This window comes from Petaurus breviceps, unplaced genomic scaffold, assembly GCF_028583685.1.
Source record: "Petaurus breviceps papuanus isolate PSGF00001 unplaced genomic scaffold, PetGlider_PUasm1.0 90822, whole genome shotgun sequence".
In the NCBI taxonomy this organism is placed as follows: domain Eukaryota; kingdom Metazoa; phylum Chordata; class Mammalia; order Diprotodontia; family Petauridae; genus Petaurus; species Petaurus breviceps.
The window spans coordinates 10,932,609-10,951,025 of NW_027187351.1; the positions used below are offsets into that span (position 1 = coordinate 10,932,609).

At 36.5% G+C, this 18,417-nt stretch overlaps 1 protein-coding gene across 15 annotated transcripts in view; it reads right to left on the bottom strand.

Annotated features, from left to right (window-relative positions):
- The window catches only part of DST (dystonin), a 454,426-nt gene that overhangs the window by 322,201 nt on the left and 113,808 nt on the right, over nt 1–18,417 (bottom strand). For 14 of the 15 annotated variants that reach the window (XM_069070669.1, XM_069070676.1, XM_069070677.1 and 11 more), the window contains one exon: nt 7,045–7,106. In XM_069070669.1, coding sequence (XP_068926770.1) covers nt 7,045–7,106 — 62 coding nt within the window. Of the gene's footprint in view, nt 1–7,044; nt 7,107–13,447; nt 13,642–18,417 lie in introns of those variants that run through there. The other variant, XM_069070660.1, reaches the window with a different exon arrangement.

Sequence of the window (18,417 nt, forward strand, 5' to 3'; positions counted from 1 at the left end):
TATGCCATCTTCTGTCCTGTCCTGTTTTTTATGCCTAGAATCCCCAGTTCCTTTCAAGATTCCTATACCCCTGCTCAAAATTACCGTGTGTGTGTGTGTGTGTGTGTGTGTGTGAATGTATATTTCAATCTGTGCACATGTTATTATACCCAACCCACCCATACCAAAAGAACACAAATTCCTTGGGCAAAGGCTATTTCATATATATATATATATATTTTTGCTTTTATATCCACAGAACTTAGCACAGTTTAATAGTAATGAAATTTGAAGATCCCTTTGTATTGCCAAGCTAACAGGTACTTAACGGTAGCACTTAGTTTCAAATTAAGCCTCTATAAAGAAACAGAAGGTATGAACCCCTGGTGCTGAAATAACAGGAAGGGGCTGAACAGGGAGGAGCTAATACAGTACATAAGGAAAAGCCCCAGCTGGGAGAGTCAGAACTTCTTGGGGCATGCATTGTGGAGGTAGGACAGCTACTGCCAAAGGGAGGGAGGGAGAGACAGGGAGAGAGACAGGGAGGGAGGAGGAGGGAGAGGGAGAGAGAGGGAGAAAGAGAGAGAGGGAGGGAGAGAGAGACAGAGAGAGGGAGGGAGAGAGAGACAGAGAGAGGGAGGGAGGGAGAGAGAGACAGAGAGAGAGAGAGAGAGAGAGAGAGAGAGAGAGAGAGAGAGTGTTTCTGTCAGTGAGCATCTGGAGGCTAGGCTGCTACTGCTGGACTGAAGACTGAACTGAGAATTGAGAACTAAGAAGAGAAATGAGAATTGAGACGTGAGCCACAATTTCTTGGAGCAAGCCATGTGGAGGCTGGATAAAGTGATTTTTATTTTGAGAACAGAACTTGTGGTGGCAGAGCTTCTTTGAACAGCCAGCCAAACTCCTGCTGAGAGCTTCCAACAACCAGCCAGAGCTGCCAAGGACTTCCAAGGGCCAGCCAAAGCTGCCAGAGGAAGCATGACTATGGTGTCGGTACTTTGTCTCTTTTGGGTCTATGTTGATTTCACAGGCAAAGCGAACTGAGATGACAGTGCAGACCATGTGTGTGAATACTGTTGTAATTCTGCTAAGTTTGATGTTTGTAGATATTGTTCTGGCTCTGTTAAGTTTTCTCTTCCTAGGAACAGAAACTGTGAAGAATTTGAGGTGGACTGGACACTGTGAGCTCCAATGTGGAGCAGGAACTGCAAAGAGAGCTGGACAAGGAACTGGGAGCTGTCTGCTTTTGAACTCAGGTGGCAGTTGGTTAGATTTGGGCAGGAGCTGGGACCATGGAAGAGGAACCATGGAAGCTGAAGGCCTGCTTTGAGTCAAGATGAAAAGACCTCTCCTTGGGTATTTAAGGCTGACTGATGAAACTGTAACTTACTTATGAGTAAGTTACATCCACCACTGAGGGGTGGAAGGCCTTTGTACTTTCCACTACCCCTTAAGAAGATACTGAGTAGTGACTGATGAAACTGTAACTTAATTGTACACCATGGGTGGAAGACTTTGAATTTTGTACTTTGTGATTGAATTAAGGACTTTGTGATCGACTAAATGAATGAACTTTGCTTAAAACTATGTGAAAACTATGTGGCCACTTTAGTGATAAGTTATTATATCATTGTGAATACTGTACTTTGTTTATTGTCAATGTTTGGGTCTAATTTGTTACTGAATAGAGAGTTCACTATACTATGTAATCAGAACCTTGAGAGCTGTTCACAGCAGCAGAACTCTGGAAAGCTGCTCATGCTTGGTTTTACACACAGTGCCAGGTAAATAATAAGTCACTGAACTGAACATTCTAAATAATTCTAAGTTTTTGTCCACATATTACTATAGCCAGTTCTGATACTTTTATCTCTTCAATAGAGAGGAGCTTACTAGAGGTAGGTAGTTAGTGCAGTACAGACAGTGCTGGTGCTGGAGTCAGAAAGACATGAGTTCAAATCTGTCCTCAAACACTAGCTGTGTGATGCTAGGCAAGCCACTTAACATCTCTCAGCCTCAGTTTCCAGAGTTGTAAAATGCAGATAATAGTAGCACCTATATTCCAGGGTTGCTGTGAGCATCAAATGAGATAATATTTGCAAAGTGCTTAGCACAGGGCCTGGCTCATAGGAAGCACTACATACATGTTAGCTGTTACTTTTATTATTGAAATGGGGATAATAATAGCATCTACTCACAGAGCTGTTTGAGTATCTAATGAGATAATACTGGTAAAAGCTCTTAGCAAAATGTCTACATGTAGTAAGTACTTAATAAGTGCCTATTTTTTTCTTTCCAGTATAGTTCTCATCTGAAAGTGTCCATTGCAATGGGTTAGGGTAACTGAAGGTCCCTGGAGAAGAAAATGGAGAGTCAAATAAGGGTAGAGGAAAAAGACTCTAGAGGTTTTGCCCCTCCCCCTTCACATAGAAGATGGCATCAGAAAAAGGAGACTTCTACTTATTCATCTTTGCCTGGCCTGCAGAAGTGGCAGAGTAATCAGGTCACAATATTTCATAAGAAATATCAAGATGTTGGAGGAATGAAGAGAGGAAGGAGAAAAGGAAGGAGTATCCTACTTTTACTGGAAGGGAACCAAGACAGGATTTGTTGAGGGTCTCTATATACCTTCATATTCACAATGTAAGTGACACAATGATAGATAGATAGATAGATAGATAGATAGATAGATAGATAGATAGATAGATAGATAGATAGATAGATAGATAGATAGATGGATAGACAGACAGACAGACAGACAAATAGATAGATCTTTTGGACTAATGGTTGCTCATTTGAGGGTCTCTGTTTTGTTTTTCTCCATTTAATATAATTTACTTCTATAATAGTATAAATTTCCTGTTTGACGTCATAAGCATGTCCTAAGTCAGTTTCCATATACTTACCAGCACTCCCTATTTTGCCACATTTCCTAAGTAGGAGATAAGAACCAAGAGAACAACAAAATCCGTACTCCTATCCCAATTGAGATGTGACAGAGAGTATAGAGCAGCGGTCATGGCATGACAAAGACCTGGGTTCAAATCCTAGCTCCAAGGCTTACTAGCTATGTGAGCGTGGGCAAGACATTTGATCTCACTGGGTGTCAGTTTCTTCATCTGTTAAGTATCTTTAAGTATTTATTTCACAAGATTATTGTGACACTCATATGAGGTAATGTAAAGTTTACTGAATAACTTAAATGACTACAAAACATCCATTATCATCATCATCATAATTACTATGTGGATCCTTTGAGTCTCTGACTCAAATGTTATATCACTTTAGTAATCATTGATCTAAGTAACTAAGCTGACATGTTCTCTAACTAACTTATCCTTACATATGACTCTTATGAATACATATGAATGAAAAATAGAAAAAGTAAAAAAAAAAGAGAGAGAGAAAATTAAAAAGAGGAATGGATAGAGAAACCACTTGTCCTAATTTCCCAATCTTGATGCCTGGACTTTAATATTACATTTCTAATTTGGTCTAAGACACAAATGTTCAAATAGGTCTAAAAACTGGGAAGAGACTTAAAATAAGTGAAAATAATTTTCCCATTCCTTGTACATTTTGGTTGTACTCTCATATCATGTATTACCACCACACACCTCAGTTTACATATTTCAACAGATTGATATTCTTATGTGAAAAAGAAAAAAACCCCAAACAGAAATAAATAATAGGACCCAGAAACCAGTCTACATATAAATATCAAAGACATATGCAAAGACAGCTTTCCCCTTTCATCTCCTCTAGCTTCTCATAAGTTACATTTTTCTTTGTCACTTGTTACCAAATATAGGAAACTAACAATAACATTAGCATGCTTTCAACCACTAAATCTGCAAAGGTCAGCTACCAAAGAATCTGTCCATCTGTTGTGTTGATTGAACAGTGAAGAGGTTGGAAATTATCCACTGAAGCTATTACAAGAAAAATTTCATGCATGTAAGATATTCTGAGAATGCAATATCAGTTCTATTCTTATGTTGATGTTTATCTTGGAACAGATTTTTGGGGGATTTTCACTTTTGTTAATATTTTTATTATATTCATTTAACAAATTAATTTTTAGTGACAACAAAAATGTTGATAATGACACAGGTCAAATAAATATATGTTGAATACAAAAAATAAGTAGTCTATTGTTATATTGAAATTTTTAAAATATTTTTTTAAAACACTACTTGCCTGACTTTCTTTGTATTGATCTATATATTTTTTTACTAAAACTGTCATTAAATATATGAAACATGTCCTGAAAAAGTTAATGTCACTTTTTACATGTCTCCCTTTACTCTCAGGATATAAATTATGCATGTAGAAGTAATCTGAGCTTATTATATAATTATTCCTAATCTCTTTTTCATATGTTAAGACTGTATTTTTATACATCAAGTTAACATAATCATATTAAATTAAGAATATTCTATACAAGAGGCTTAATGATAATATTTGCAAACATTTTTCTTATACTGATATTTTTGTGGGTGGGGAGATTAAATATACCTTACTTAAAAGCATACTGACTTAAGTCAATATGTTTTACATTCAAAAGAACACTGACTAGAGAAGCTAAGTACCAGTGTATCTTTGCTGCAAATCTTGTTGTGTCAGAACAAACTAAACTTCCTCTTGTTAACTGTGCAGTGACTTGGGAGTGCCTCATTTTGTCCCAGCATCCAACCTGAAACTGAGAGTGATGGCTTCAGGTCCACTCCTGGAATCAGTTGTTTCTTCTCCATAATGATTTCTTAAGTCATCCTTCCCTCACCACAAGCAATGCCATCTGATTCTCTTTTTGAGCAGGCATTCATTATCATCAAACTGAATATTCACCACCTTCCCCTGTGCTCACTGTCACACTGAAGTCACCAAAATATCAAGTATAAGTTGACTTAATTTTGGATTTTGTCAGGCTCTTCATAGGACTTCAGTATTTGTTCATACTCTGCATTTGATGTTGGTGAGCAAGCTGCAATTATCTTCAAAGTGGTTTTCTAGCTTTCTATCAAAATATTTCTCCCTACCTTAGATTGTGTGATCAAACTAACTCTGCAAATTCCTTTATTCATCTCTATGACCAAGAATCTATAAGCTATACATCTATCTGTTTGTGACCTCATTATGTTGCATTTGATTCAGATTTGTTAATAAGTATATGACTTGATTTCTTCAGTAGTTGCCAAAATGTTTGACATTGGATGGGATTTTCACATTCAGAATGCCAATATCAAAAGTAAAGTTAGTAAACAAGTTAAGAAAAAGCTGCATAACACATTGAGTATAGTGAATTTAACATGGACTACATAAATTCAAAACCTGTCTCCTGATACTAAAAATCTGTGTGGCTCTGGACCTGATCTCTCTGAGAGCCAATTCTGTAGAATTTAGTTACCAAATCAAAGAGTATTTGAAATCTGTATTAGCGGACAGAGTCCCCAAATAGAGATTTTAACCCCCATAAAATCTTATTTCCTTCATATATTAACATATTTAGGAACTATGTGATTCTTATCAGCTCTGCTCTTTTTTCTCACACCTACCACTGTCACTGGAGAAGGAGAAAGTGTCAGAATGCTGAAAATTATTTTTGTCTTTTTTTATTCCACTGTATGAATTGCCATGACCAAGAAAATTCATTAGCTACAGTAGTAGCCAACTTTCTGGTAATAAGTATTACTAGATTTGGCTAGGCTGCTTCTTGAATAAGAGATGTATGATTTTCTATTGTGCCTTTACTTAGAGCCTTTCCAGGGCTTATAATGCACAGTAAGAAACTACTATAATGATCAATTCAATATTTTAGCACCTGTGTGCAAAGCATTGTGCTAAGATTGGAATATAAAAATATTCCAAAGACAAAAAAAAACAGACTTCTCCCTCAAGGAGCTCACATTCTACTAGGAGAATGCAGCATATACACAGGTAAAATACGGTACAAATAATATCAATGGAGAGGTGAAAAGAACATTGAGCCTGGAGTCAAAGGACCTCAGTTGAAATTCCAATGCATAACATTGAGCAAATCAATTCACATTTCTGGTCCTGTAGTTCCTATCTATAAAATTGGGAATTCAGTATCATCCTTAAAATAGCTTCTTAACCCTAAATTCTTTGAAGCCATGAGCCTATTCACATACATTTTAGGTTAAATAAGATTTTATAAGAACTTATTTGTAATATCATTTTCTAAGGGAAAATGGTGACTTACTTACAACTGACATACAGGTAAACATTTGGAATATAATCTGTTTCCAAGCTGAACGATGGCTAAAAAAATGCTAATCATTACTTTAATGGGGGAGTTCTATAACTATTTGGGCAAGTAGGAAAGTTGAAATGTAAGATGGTAAGTGCCATCCTTGAATCATACTAACTTTCATGAAACGAACTCTTGGAACTCACAATGTGTCTATGACAACTATATCTTTTTTAGGTCCACAAAGTCAATCACACACCTAATTATGGAAATCAGTTTGAATGCTGAAAAAGAAATCTCTGACTCAGAATTAAATGACATCATTTGGACATACACTCCAGGGGTTTAGCAGGATTTATTAAGCACTTTATTAAGTACCAGGCACCGTGAGAAGTGGGATTACAAAGACAGGAAAAAGACAGGCCCTGCTCTCAAGGAGATCACGTCCAATAGGAGAAACAACATGCAAACAACCAGATGAAAACATAAGTAGTTTTACTACTTACAAACAACATATATTCTCAAAAAAAATCATAGAGGGCTAGAACTAGCATTAAGGAGACTGGGAAAGGCTTCTTACAGAAGGTGAGACTTAAGAAGCTGAGACGACAACTCACTGAAGCATCATTTTAACTTTGAATATTCCTCAAAACAAAGTAATAACATATTTTGCTAACAACATATTGCTAACTGCAATCTTAGATTCTTATTTCCCCAACTCCATCATTATACAAAGACCACACACTAAATAATTATGTGTCTAGATATATGTACCCTTTTCTGGAAGTCAAGGTATCCTATTTGCATGTCTTGAATTACTCAAAGAAAAGACACTGCAAGAAATACAAACTGACCTTCATGAGATGCTGATTTATCCACTTGGTGAAAGTTTTCTTTTGAACTTTGTCCCGTTCATCTAAAAAAAAAAAGATAGTGTTGTGACTATTAGTAAACATATAGCTACTTGAAAGTTTAAAATAATATGTAGAAATAATCCAACTGTATTTCTTCATGTACTGAGTCTATACATACACAAAAATGATGGTTCAAAGGATACTGTTCATCACACTAAGAGCCATAACCAAAAATTTTTTAACCGGCCCAAACTTAGTTGAGATAGAGAAGGAAGGTAGTTGCAGAGAGAACAGTTTGACTAGGCAAGTAAAGTCATAATTGGAGAGGGGGTGGCCCATTTCCCAGATAATCCAAATCTGGCCCATGCTCATATGGAGACTGTAGCCTGTACTTACTACCTCCAAAGTGTTAAATAAAGGAAACTGAAGTATCAAATCAGTTATAAGATACTGTCAGTTCTATCCATGCCCATTCTTCCCTGAGGTTCCATAGCAAAGGTCACTTTGCCACTGACACCCACAAGGTGCTTCCCTCTCTTCTCCTCTCCCTCCTCTCTATAAAGAAACAATCACAGGTGCAGCTATATGGTGAAGTGAATAGAGCATCAGCCCTGGAGTCAGGAGGACCTGAGTTCAAATCCAACTTCAGACACTTAACACTTACTAGCCCTGTGACCTTGGGCAAGTCACTTAACCCCAATTGCCCTGCCTTCCCCCCTCCAGAAAATTAAAAAAAAAATACTTTCTCTAATCTCCACCACTCCTCAATTCTACATCCAGACTGAATTCTTTTCAAAGTCTTTCAATGATGGTATCTTATTCAAAAGCCTTTCCTATTAAAAGAGAATGATCACCAATAGCCAAATATAAATAAAACCAAAATTTTAGTGTAATGCTACTATAGTCTTTTCTTCTCCCTTAGAATCTCTTCCCATAAAATTTATCACTCTTCAATAAAGCTAAAGGCATTCATCTCCCCTTTAACATATAGATTAGAGATATCTGGAACATCTGAATGAGGAATTTTCCACTACCAATGCAGGTTGGCACCTTATCTACATTTTAAAATCTTAGATAACTACCCAGGGCAATGAGAAGTTAAGTGATTGCCCAGTGTCCTAGAGCTAGTATGTTGTCAGAGGTGGGATTGAACTTAGGGCTTCAAGAATCCAAAGCCAGCTCTTTATCCAGTACACCTCACTGAGTATTAAAGGACTTGAAATTATGATCACAAAAATCCAGTCCAAAAGAGTGTCTTGCAGACAATCCCACTCAAAGAAGATAAAGTTCAATACCCCTTTTACAAAGAGCTGTCTGTAGATCCACAGACTCCGTCTCAACAAATTTAGTAGTTTAAACCCCCTCAAGTTACATACATGTGCATGTGTACGTGCACATACACACACCATTCCTTACAATTATCTCCTGATATGGTGATGTAATTGATACATGATCCCAGCAATAAAATTATAGAGTACTCCATCCTTTGCCCATAACTTTACACTGTCAAGCACACCGATGTCATTTAAAAAGTCACCATCAGGATAGTAATATCTATAGTTTTTACACCTTAAAGCTATAATATTAACCAAAATGTTTTTTCCTAATACTTCTATCTTGTATTTGCTACCTCCAAAGTGTTAAAGGAAGCTGAAGTATCAAATCAAATATAAAACAGGTACTGTCAGCTTCACCACTGCCCACTCTTCCCTGAGGCTCCAGAGCAAAGGTCTCTTTGCCACTGACACCCACAAGGTGCTATGGACACCACAAGGAGCTACTCAAGAGCCCTGGTGTTTCATGGGATTACAGACAAATGAGTTCTCTTACCATCCTTCCTGCATTCATCTCACTCTCAAACCATGACATGATCATACAACATGGGCTTGACAGTCAGCACTCTAAGAAAAACTATTAGCAAGTTCCAAAACGTCCTGGTTAACTGCTATTGGACTGATTAATGCTAGAGGAAGATAGCACCATAGCATATTGGGGAGAATTCTTTTAGACCCTAGAATAGAAAACACATTTCATGGTTTTGGAAAAAGGACAGGTGGGAACATTACATACTAAATATGTACTAGCTTAGGAGACAAAATGGGCAGGAATATCAAAGAGTCACTTTTGATTTGTATAAGTTGAATCCCAAAAGACTTCTGATACTTAAATGTGAAAACCATCATCTACAACATGATTACTGGCTTTGGGACCCTAGACAAGTCATTCATTCAACCTCTGTTTGCCTCTATTTCCTTATCTGTAAAACAGGCATTATAATAGCACCTACCTCCCAGAGCTCTTGTGGAGACTGAGATAATATTTGTAAAGTGCTTAGCACAGTGCCTGGTACATATTAAGCATTATATAAATATTAGTAGCAGTCAATGATAATACTGCTCCTTCTCAGAAACCAAATACCAAAAGGTGGCTCTTGAAGGGTGACAATGACTGGCATTAATAGAAATCTAAGCAGCCTGATTTTTTTTAGATGTTAGCTTTTTGTTTCTAGTGCTTCTCAACTTTTTTATATTAAAACAATATCTTTCAAGTAGCAAGTCATCAAAAACTGTATAATGATTTAGGTTTGTAGGGGTGGCTAGATGGCACAGTAAATAGAGCCCCAGCCCTGGAGTCAGGAGGACCTGAGTTCAAATCCGGCCTCAGACACAACACAAAAACTAGCCATGTGACCTTGGGCAAGTCACTTAACCCCAATTGCCCTGCAAAAAAAATAATAATAATTTAGGTTTGTAGGTTAGTTTAGACTCCAACTTGCAAGAGTTTTTCTGTCTGCTTTCATAGTCTTTCTGGACTACAAAATCATAATCTCTATTAATTGCAAACATTCCTACTTCACTACAAACATTTCTTAGTTCTGTTCAATTAAAGTTATCTGAGAACTTTACAAATGCTTCATAACTTATTCTACCAGTGTAACCCCAGCTCCTACCCAGTAGGATAGGAGGATAGCCCTGTTCCTGAGGATGAGACAGGCTCTAATAAGAATATCAATTAAAAGTTCAAGAACACATCAAAAGACAGTTTCACCTTTCTAAAAACACTAATTTTGAATTCTTCATTTGATGAACCCCAGAAACTCCTGTAAAACTAGCATCTTTGCTGGGTGACATATATTTCTAAAAGTCTCTACTCCAATCTCCTTGCCAAAGTCATGGCAAGGTAGAGGGGGTAAAGGGGAATCCTTTAAATGAAGGAAATGCTCATTCTCCTATCACATAAAATAAGTAAGTTATGATGATGCCTTTGGTCTTTCCTAGCTCTTACATTCTATGGTTCTCTATAACTTAACTCTAAACTGAACTTTAAGTAAGTAAAGGACTGTTTTATTTGCTTTACTTTTTGCATTAGAAGTTTGAATGTTAGAACTTCTCATTACTCAGATGAAATCAAATTTGTGGTGGGGAAAAGCTAAAGAATATACTGAGAAAAATTTTAGGTTTATAGGATTTAGAAGTTGGAAGAGTCCTTAAAATCTTCTATTCCCAATGTTTCCAGACTTTTTTCTGAAGCAGAGCTAACTTTGAGTTCTCCAAAGTATTTAGCTCATTGATGGCAGCAGGGAAAGGAAAGGCTGAGAATGCTAGTCACTGACCTAAGCAAAGGAAGAGTGACCAGCAATAATAAAAATAACATTAACACATTTACATTTTTCTAATATACTTGGATAAAAAAGAACATTATCAAATGGAAGCTGAATGTTGAAAAAGATCTTTTGTTTCCTTTGCTTTTTGGAGAGGCAATTGGGGTTAAGTGATTTGCCCAAGGTCACACGGCTAGTTTTGTGTTGTGTCTGGGGCTGGATTCGAACTCAGGTCCTCCTGACTCCAGGGCCAGTGGTCCAACTAGCTGCCCCTAAAAAGATCTTTAATCAAATACTATTAAGTATCTGTTGTGTAGAGAAGACTGTACTAGGCTCTAGGGTAGAAACCAAATGCCCTCAGAAAGGCTTACAGTTTTATGAAGGGGAAAATGGAGAAAAATTAGAATAGGAGAGAGGATAGAGGAGGGAAATGGAGAAGGATTTTGGAAGTTACCATCTAGAAAAGAAAAGCATATGAAATTAAAATTCAGAATAATTGCCTGAAATTTTCAAGTCAATAACTGAATGTTATTAATGGAAGATGTTAGGGCTGGGTGATCAGATTTTTATTCCAACTATCTTATCAACATACCTAAGCTTGTTATTGTTCAGTCGTGTCCAACTTTTCATGAACCCATGAACCATAATGTCCATGGGGCTTTCTTTGCAAAGATACTAGATTGGTTTGCCATTTCCCTCTCTGGTGGATTAAAGCAAACAGAGGTTAAGTGACTTTCCTAGGGTTACACAACTAGTAAGTGTCTGAGGCAAGATTTGAACTCATAAAGATGAGTCTTCCTGACTCTAGGACCAGCACTCTATTCACTGAGCCATCTCACTACCCCTTTAACTAAACTTACTTTTCTAATGATTTGCATTTGGATTTTACTAATCTCCAGAAAAGGCAACTAAGTGGTGAAGTAGATTAGAGTGCAGGGCCTTGATTCAGGAAGACTCATCTTCCTGAGTTCAAATCTGGACTCATACATTTACTAGCTGTATGACCCTGGGCAAGTCATTTAACCCTCTTTGCCTCTATTTCCTTATGTGTAAAATGAGCTGGAGAAGGAAATAGCAAACCACTGAAGTATCTCTACAAAGAAAACTCCAAATGTGGTCACAAAGAGTAGGACAGGACTGAAGAACAACTGAACAACACAATACATAAAAATAATATAATCTAAAAAGGAAGGAAAAAATACATTATGCTTATTATATGGACTTTTTCTTTCTCTAAGTATATAAAATTAATATGTAGATGTTAGCAGCATGTTACCACTTGGTTGTCAGAATTCTGAATTATAAAAATAATATAAAATGTAATTTTACTGGAATGTATATATGGAATAAACATGAAGGAATAAAGACTCTATGCACCATTCTATTTTTAATTATTTCTTTTCTAGATATAAATACCAAGAAAACAATATGACCTATGAAAAACAACCAATCATGTAAATAAAATTAAAAATAAAATATTAGATTTCTGTTATATTGGGGGTAGAAACCTGTACAAAATTAATATAATAATATGCAGCTAATCTAATACTAATATCTGATCTTTATGAGTTACAATTTAGGCATGGAATCCTGTCTCAAAAGTAATTAATAAGCAATTCCTGAAAAATACATACATATGTATATATAGTATGTACATATACATAAAATTATATATGTAGAACTCCTTGAAAGCAGGAACTGTTTCATTTTTTTCCTTTGTCTCCCAAGCACTTAGGATAGTGCATAACATTCTTAACAGACATAACAGGTACTTAACAGAAACTTTTTTATATACCCCATTATAAATTAATAAGACATGTCATTCAAAACTTCCAGTATTAGTGATTTACAGCAGTTAGCAAGAACCCTAACTTGTATAAAAAGAATTTTTTTTAATTTATTAATCCTAATTGGTGAGAATTTCTTTAGAAGCAGGGTACCTTTTACAAAGAACTCCTGTACCATCTGACACCAAACTGGAAGGGTTAATATGAATTTCAGTGTTCCAGGATTACTTTTGGAAAGTAATAAAAGTCCTGGGGATAAAAAGTTTCAAGATCTATCACTTTATTAAACTAGTTCCACAAAAAGGGAGTAGTCCAGATTACACCATCTAAATTTTCCAATCTGTACTTACTTGCATAATGGTCCTTTCTGTTTGTTTAGACAGTGATGTCTACCACTAAGGTTATATTTTGGGCAATGCTACCATGACAACAAGGGAAGGCGTTACTATGCTTTCACAGAGTCTGCAGGTTTTACTGACTAACAAATCAGTTTTCAGGGAATAGAGTTTAGTAATACATTTCTATATAAAATATTTGATTTAAAGGATAAATCAATGATCATTATAACAATAGCAATATAACATTTCCAAATCAATGATTAATAAATTTCCAAATGTGGTTTTTTAAAAGATCCATTATAGTTTGAAGAGAAGGAAACAATTTATAAAGCATTCTATTAATTACTACTTTTTAAAAAAAAAGAAAGAAATTAAGGAAATGATAAATGTCTGTGCAAAGCATTACTGATCATTGAAAAGCTACAGTTTTTCTCCAGTTAAATCCAATCAAACTTAAGTGCTTTTAATACCAAAAGAAAAAAATTCTTGAAATATTAAAACAGAAAATAAAATGCAAACTTCTCCAGGGAGCCTTGAAAAAGTTGCAATGCTAGACTGTCTGGTATTCTGAAAGGTGCCCTATTGTCTGTAAATTCCCACTGGACAAACAAACGCACATAGTACAATTTATCCAATCCTAAAAACATGATAGGCAGTATACACATCACGCTACTGACCCATACAGCACATCTGTTCCACCAGCTTTGCATTCCACTCTCGATCATTTTTAATTAGCTGCCCCATCATTCTCTGGGGAAGTTGGCTGACAGGTTGTCCTTCACTCCAGACATCCAAATTCAAGGTGTTACTTACTATACACTCAGTTACTTTCTTGCAGAAAGCAAGCACTGAGTAGACACTCCTCCTGGCAGGCAAAGAGAAAGTAACTCCCCTTTTTAAAAAAACATGAGACTTTGCTCAGTCTCCTAGGCTTCCCCAGCAAGCAGGGGTATGATTTATAATTAAGGAATCTGACTAAACCACATTTCTCCTTATAATTTTAAATGTGTTCATATAAATGGGAATGAACTTCTTTTAAAAAGAAGTTTTATGCTATTCAGAAACCTCCAGTATGTATAGGCAGAACCTTCCTTACTAACAGACGAACAAAACAAATTACATTCCACCATGTAACTAGCTCATCCTTTTCCCCTCCCCCGCTTCTAACACCCCAGGCAAAAATTCTCTGGAATAAAATGGTCAGGATCCACCCAACTGGTTTAAGCCAGGCCTGTGGAGTCTGAAATCAATGAAACTGGAGTGAAAGAGATTATTTTGCAGGTAGGACCCATCTCATTCACATCTAGCAATCTGTACATAGTAACTGAACTTGCTCCCTATGCACATGAACAGGTGGAAAGGAAAGCAGTGATTAGGAGTCTCTGGCTGGTTTCCCATTCTCTTCCACAAACCTGGCAGGAGGGAAAGGATGAGAGGGCTGAGAGATAAATAACGTTGGTCACCCGATTCACAAAAGGGGTGTGACTTTAAATTTGTAGAAGCATTTTCTCTTAGGGAAGTATACAGATAAAAAACCTCTCATATAAGTATACAAAGTTAACAAGCTTCTTAGGTCGAAAAATATATACTCCTTTATCTCTCTTACCCTTGCTAATAGAACCAGCATCTCCAAATGCAGATGCCAAGGAGTGTCACTAACATCCAGAGCTAGGTGGCAAAGTAGATTAGGTGCTGGTACCAGAGTCAGGAAGATCTTAGTATAAATCTAGCCACAGGCACTTATCAACTCTGCAACTGTGTACAAGTCATTTAGTCTTTGTTGGCCTCAGTTTTCTCAACTGTAAAATGGGGATAAATAGCCCCAGTGTTGTGAAGATCAAAGAGATAGCAGTGCTTAGTACAATGCCTTGCACATTGTAGGCATTACATAAATACCTAACATTAACTTTTATCAGTCATGATAAAAAGCACTACATTTGAAGTAAGAGAACATGAATTTAAATTACAGTCTGCTGCTTATTACCTCTATTGTATTACGCAAGTCACTTAACTCCTTTTGCTTTCAGTGTCTTTATCCATAAAATGAGACTTGGAGACAGGGACATAGATTCATTCTGTCACTTATGAGCTGTATAACCTTGATCAAGTAACTTCTTTTCACTGAGACTTAGTTTCTTTATCTGAACATGGAGGTCTTAGACTCAACATACAATCTCTAAGGTCATTTCCAGCTCTGAATATATTAATATATTTTCCCATAGAACCAAACTAACAAAAATAGTTAGATATAGTTGAAATGCCAGGAGATGAAATAGTGTTATTAGTATTATACTTCATTAAATAAATATTTTTAAGTGATTGTTGTTGTTTCTTCAGTGCCTGCCATGTTTGGACTGGCCTCAACACTACTGATAATATTGATTCTAGGGTAATGTACTGTTAGTTGCAAACAAATCACTTACTCACACCTCTGTACCTATTTATCAGTCTTGGTCTTCCCATTACCCCTCTTCATGCATGAAGCTTTTCCTGAATTCCTACCTGCTTGAGCTGTTCTCTTCAGATTAACTTGTATAGACTTTTGCATATTGTTTTGTATACACAGTTTTCCCTTATGGAAAGTAAGATCCTTTGGGGAGGACTTTTGTGTCTGTGCACTCCCTGTGCCTAGCTAGCACTCAGAATTTAATGAATGCTTATCTGCATAGGAAGCTAGGAAACTAAACCAAGTGGTAAGTGGGCTCTAATAGTAATGATCTCAAATAAAAGAGAAATGCCATTGAGATTTTTTTAAACAATGTAACCCACATGTATCACGTATCTTTTAGGATATCAAAATATAAAAACATTTTGCCAACTCCCAACATCCAATATCTAAGGATAGGATAGATATGCAAATGCAGGTTATCTTAGAAAGAAGCAAGCCCTCCTCAAAATGATATTGTGGACACTGTAACTAAGGCTCTAATGCTCTGGACCCACGACCAAAAGAAGTGGAAAAGTAGCAGAATAGGCAATTTCAAGGAAGATAAGCCAAGTGATCGCTGTTCTCTTGCTTCATAAGAATAATCTGTGTGATATAGCAAACATTCTCATGCAACTTTGTTACACATTCTCCCACACTCCAAAGCTAGTCAGCAAAAGAAGGCAAAACAAATAGACTTGCCTGAGGACAACAGGTGTGGCTGCTGGGTGAAAGGCAATCACACACTAGAAAACCGAGTCCAAAGGATAGAATTCAAAGGCACAGTAGTGTTCCACCAGTGGCCACAAACAACCTAGCAGTCTACATTTACAAATTGTTCATTTGTTTTTTACATTATCATTAATACCATGGATCTTACTGGATTCTACTGAAGAGTTCTAAATGTGTTTCCATTGCATTTGAAAATAACCATATTGGATCATAGATTTTAAGGGGAAGAAACCTTTAGAAACATTCAAGTCACACCACGCTCATTTTACAGATGAAGAAACTTTAGCACAAAGAGATTAAATGACTTGCCCAAGGTGACAGAAAGGGTGTCACAACTGGTTGTCTTAGCTCAAAACCCAGCACTGTTTCCTCTAGACTCTGCTGCCATATAAAGTGGGGGGTGAAGGGGAGGTTAATCTTTACATTATGCATCTATATTCAAACCATATGTTATACCTCCTCCAGGTTTATTTATGGCTATGTCTATCTGCCAGATACTTCACTAACCTTCAAGAGACACTCAGCTTTTCTTGATGCCAGAAGCATAGATTCCAGTTATCAAAGAAATGAGTTCTTTTCTTCAGGCTAAGTATGACTAGGTGGAATTTCAGGTCACCATCAGTCTAAGGTAAATGATAAGTGTCCTACCAAAGGTGAGACATGCCCATTTACTTTTGGAGACAGAAGGAAGCTCCATAACAGATCTCTATCAGATGAAACCATCCTCCCCACCATTCTATAAGATTTCATGATGCTGAGCTACTCAATAAAAATGCAATGTTCCTAAAATAGGAATCCTCATAACATTTCTGAGCAGTCACAGGTGAAAAATGCTTTTGACCACAATTAAGTACAATTTAATTCTTCAAGTAAAATTAATTTTTCATTCAAAGACTAATTAATAGCTTAGTCACCTGAAGATTTACAAAAATAAAAAAATCATGTCTATGGAATGAGATGACCTAACAATAAACACTATTCTTTCTCTAGGTTGGACTTTGGCATTGGCAGGTTCTCTCTTGGCATCAGCAGGTTCTCCTAACATTTGATGCTGCAAGGAAATAGACTGAGAATGGCAGTTATTTACTTTCAGGGCTCAGATATTATATTCCTTCAACACAAAATTTCCACTTGATTAAGCATTATGAGCCAGTGTGGTACAATGGAAAGGGTGGGCTTAGAGTCATAGGTCCTCAATTCTAATTCTGATTGAGTCATTTACTACCTGTGTAACCCTGGGCTAATTATTGCCTCTCTGAGTGTTACAATTTCCTCATCCTTAAAATAGTAGCACCTACTTTACTGGTTGTTGTGAGGACCTAATGAGGTAATTTATGTAAAGTACTTTGCAAATCTTAAAATGCTATAAAATTTAACTGGCTTTATCAATGTTATAATTATTTGTAAAATGAGGAAGTTTGGATTAAAGGATCTCTAAGGTCCCTCCCAATTCTAAACCTCTGATCATTTAGAATAAGAGTTCTTGACTGGAGGTCCAAAGTAAATTTCAGAGTTTGAGAACTTGGATAAATTTTGAAAAACCATCTATTTCAATATAATCAGTTTCTTTTGTGTTTTACATTGTGCATTTAAAAATTTATTCTGGGGGCAGCTAGGTGGCAGAATGAATAGACCATGAATAGGCCCTGGAGACAGGAGGACCGGAGTTCAAATTCGACCTCAGACACTTAACACTAGCCCTGTGATCTTGGGCAAGTCACCTAATCCCAATTGCCCTGCTTTCCCCCCTCCAAAAAGCAAAAAACAAAAACACCTTATTCTGAGAAGGGGTCTATATAAAGGCTATGCCCAACTGCCGAAAGGATCCATGATACAGAAAAGTTAAAAATGCCTGTATTTCAGCAAAACAGACTAGAATGGTCTTTTATAAAAGCTTCATCAAGTGATGCATGCCCTTTGTTGGTGGGAACTGTTGACAGAAGCCTTTATTTTTAAGAATTGCCTTTTCTTTTCATGCCCGCTTTCATTTAAGAGCTTTGTTAAATGTGTAACAGAGACTAATGGGTTTGTTTTGCTTCTACACTTCATTGTTGTTCAGTCGTTTTCAGTTGTGTCCAACTTTTCTTGACCCCATTTGTGGTTTTCTTGACAAAGATACTACCGTTTTTTATCATTTCTTCTCAAGCTCATTTTACAGATGAGGAAACTGAGGCAAACAGAGTTAAATGACTTGCCTATGGTGTCTGAGGCTGGATTTGAACTCAGGTCTTCCTGACTCCAGGCCTAGAATTCTATCCACTGCCCCACCTAGCTGCTTCTGTACTACAAATTCTTAATTTGTAACACAGCAAAACAACCCATATCATCCCTTAAATTAAGGAAGAGTGAAAAAGGCAAAAGAAAGCTCTGTGTTTGGAAACACATTTTCTCTTTGTAAAAACTGTTTTATCTTTCAAATAATACTAGAGCCACAGAGTCATAGAGCCATACCTTAGTAATCATCTACTCCAATCCCCTCATATTACAGAT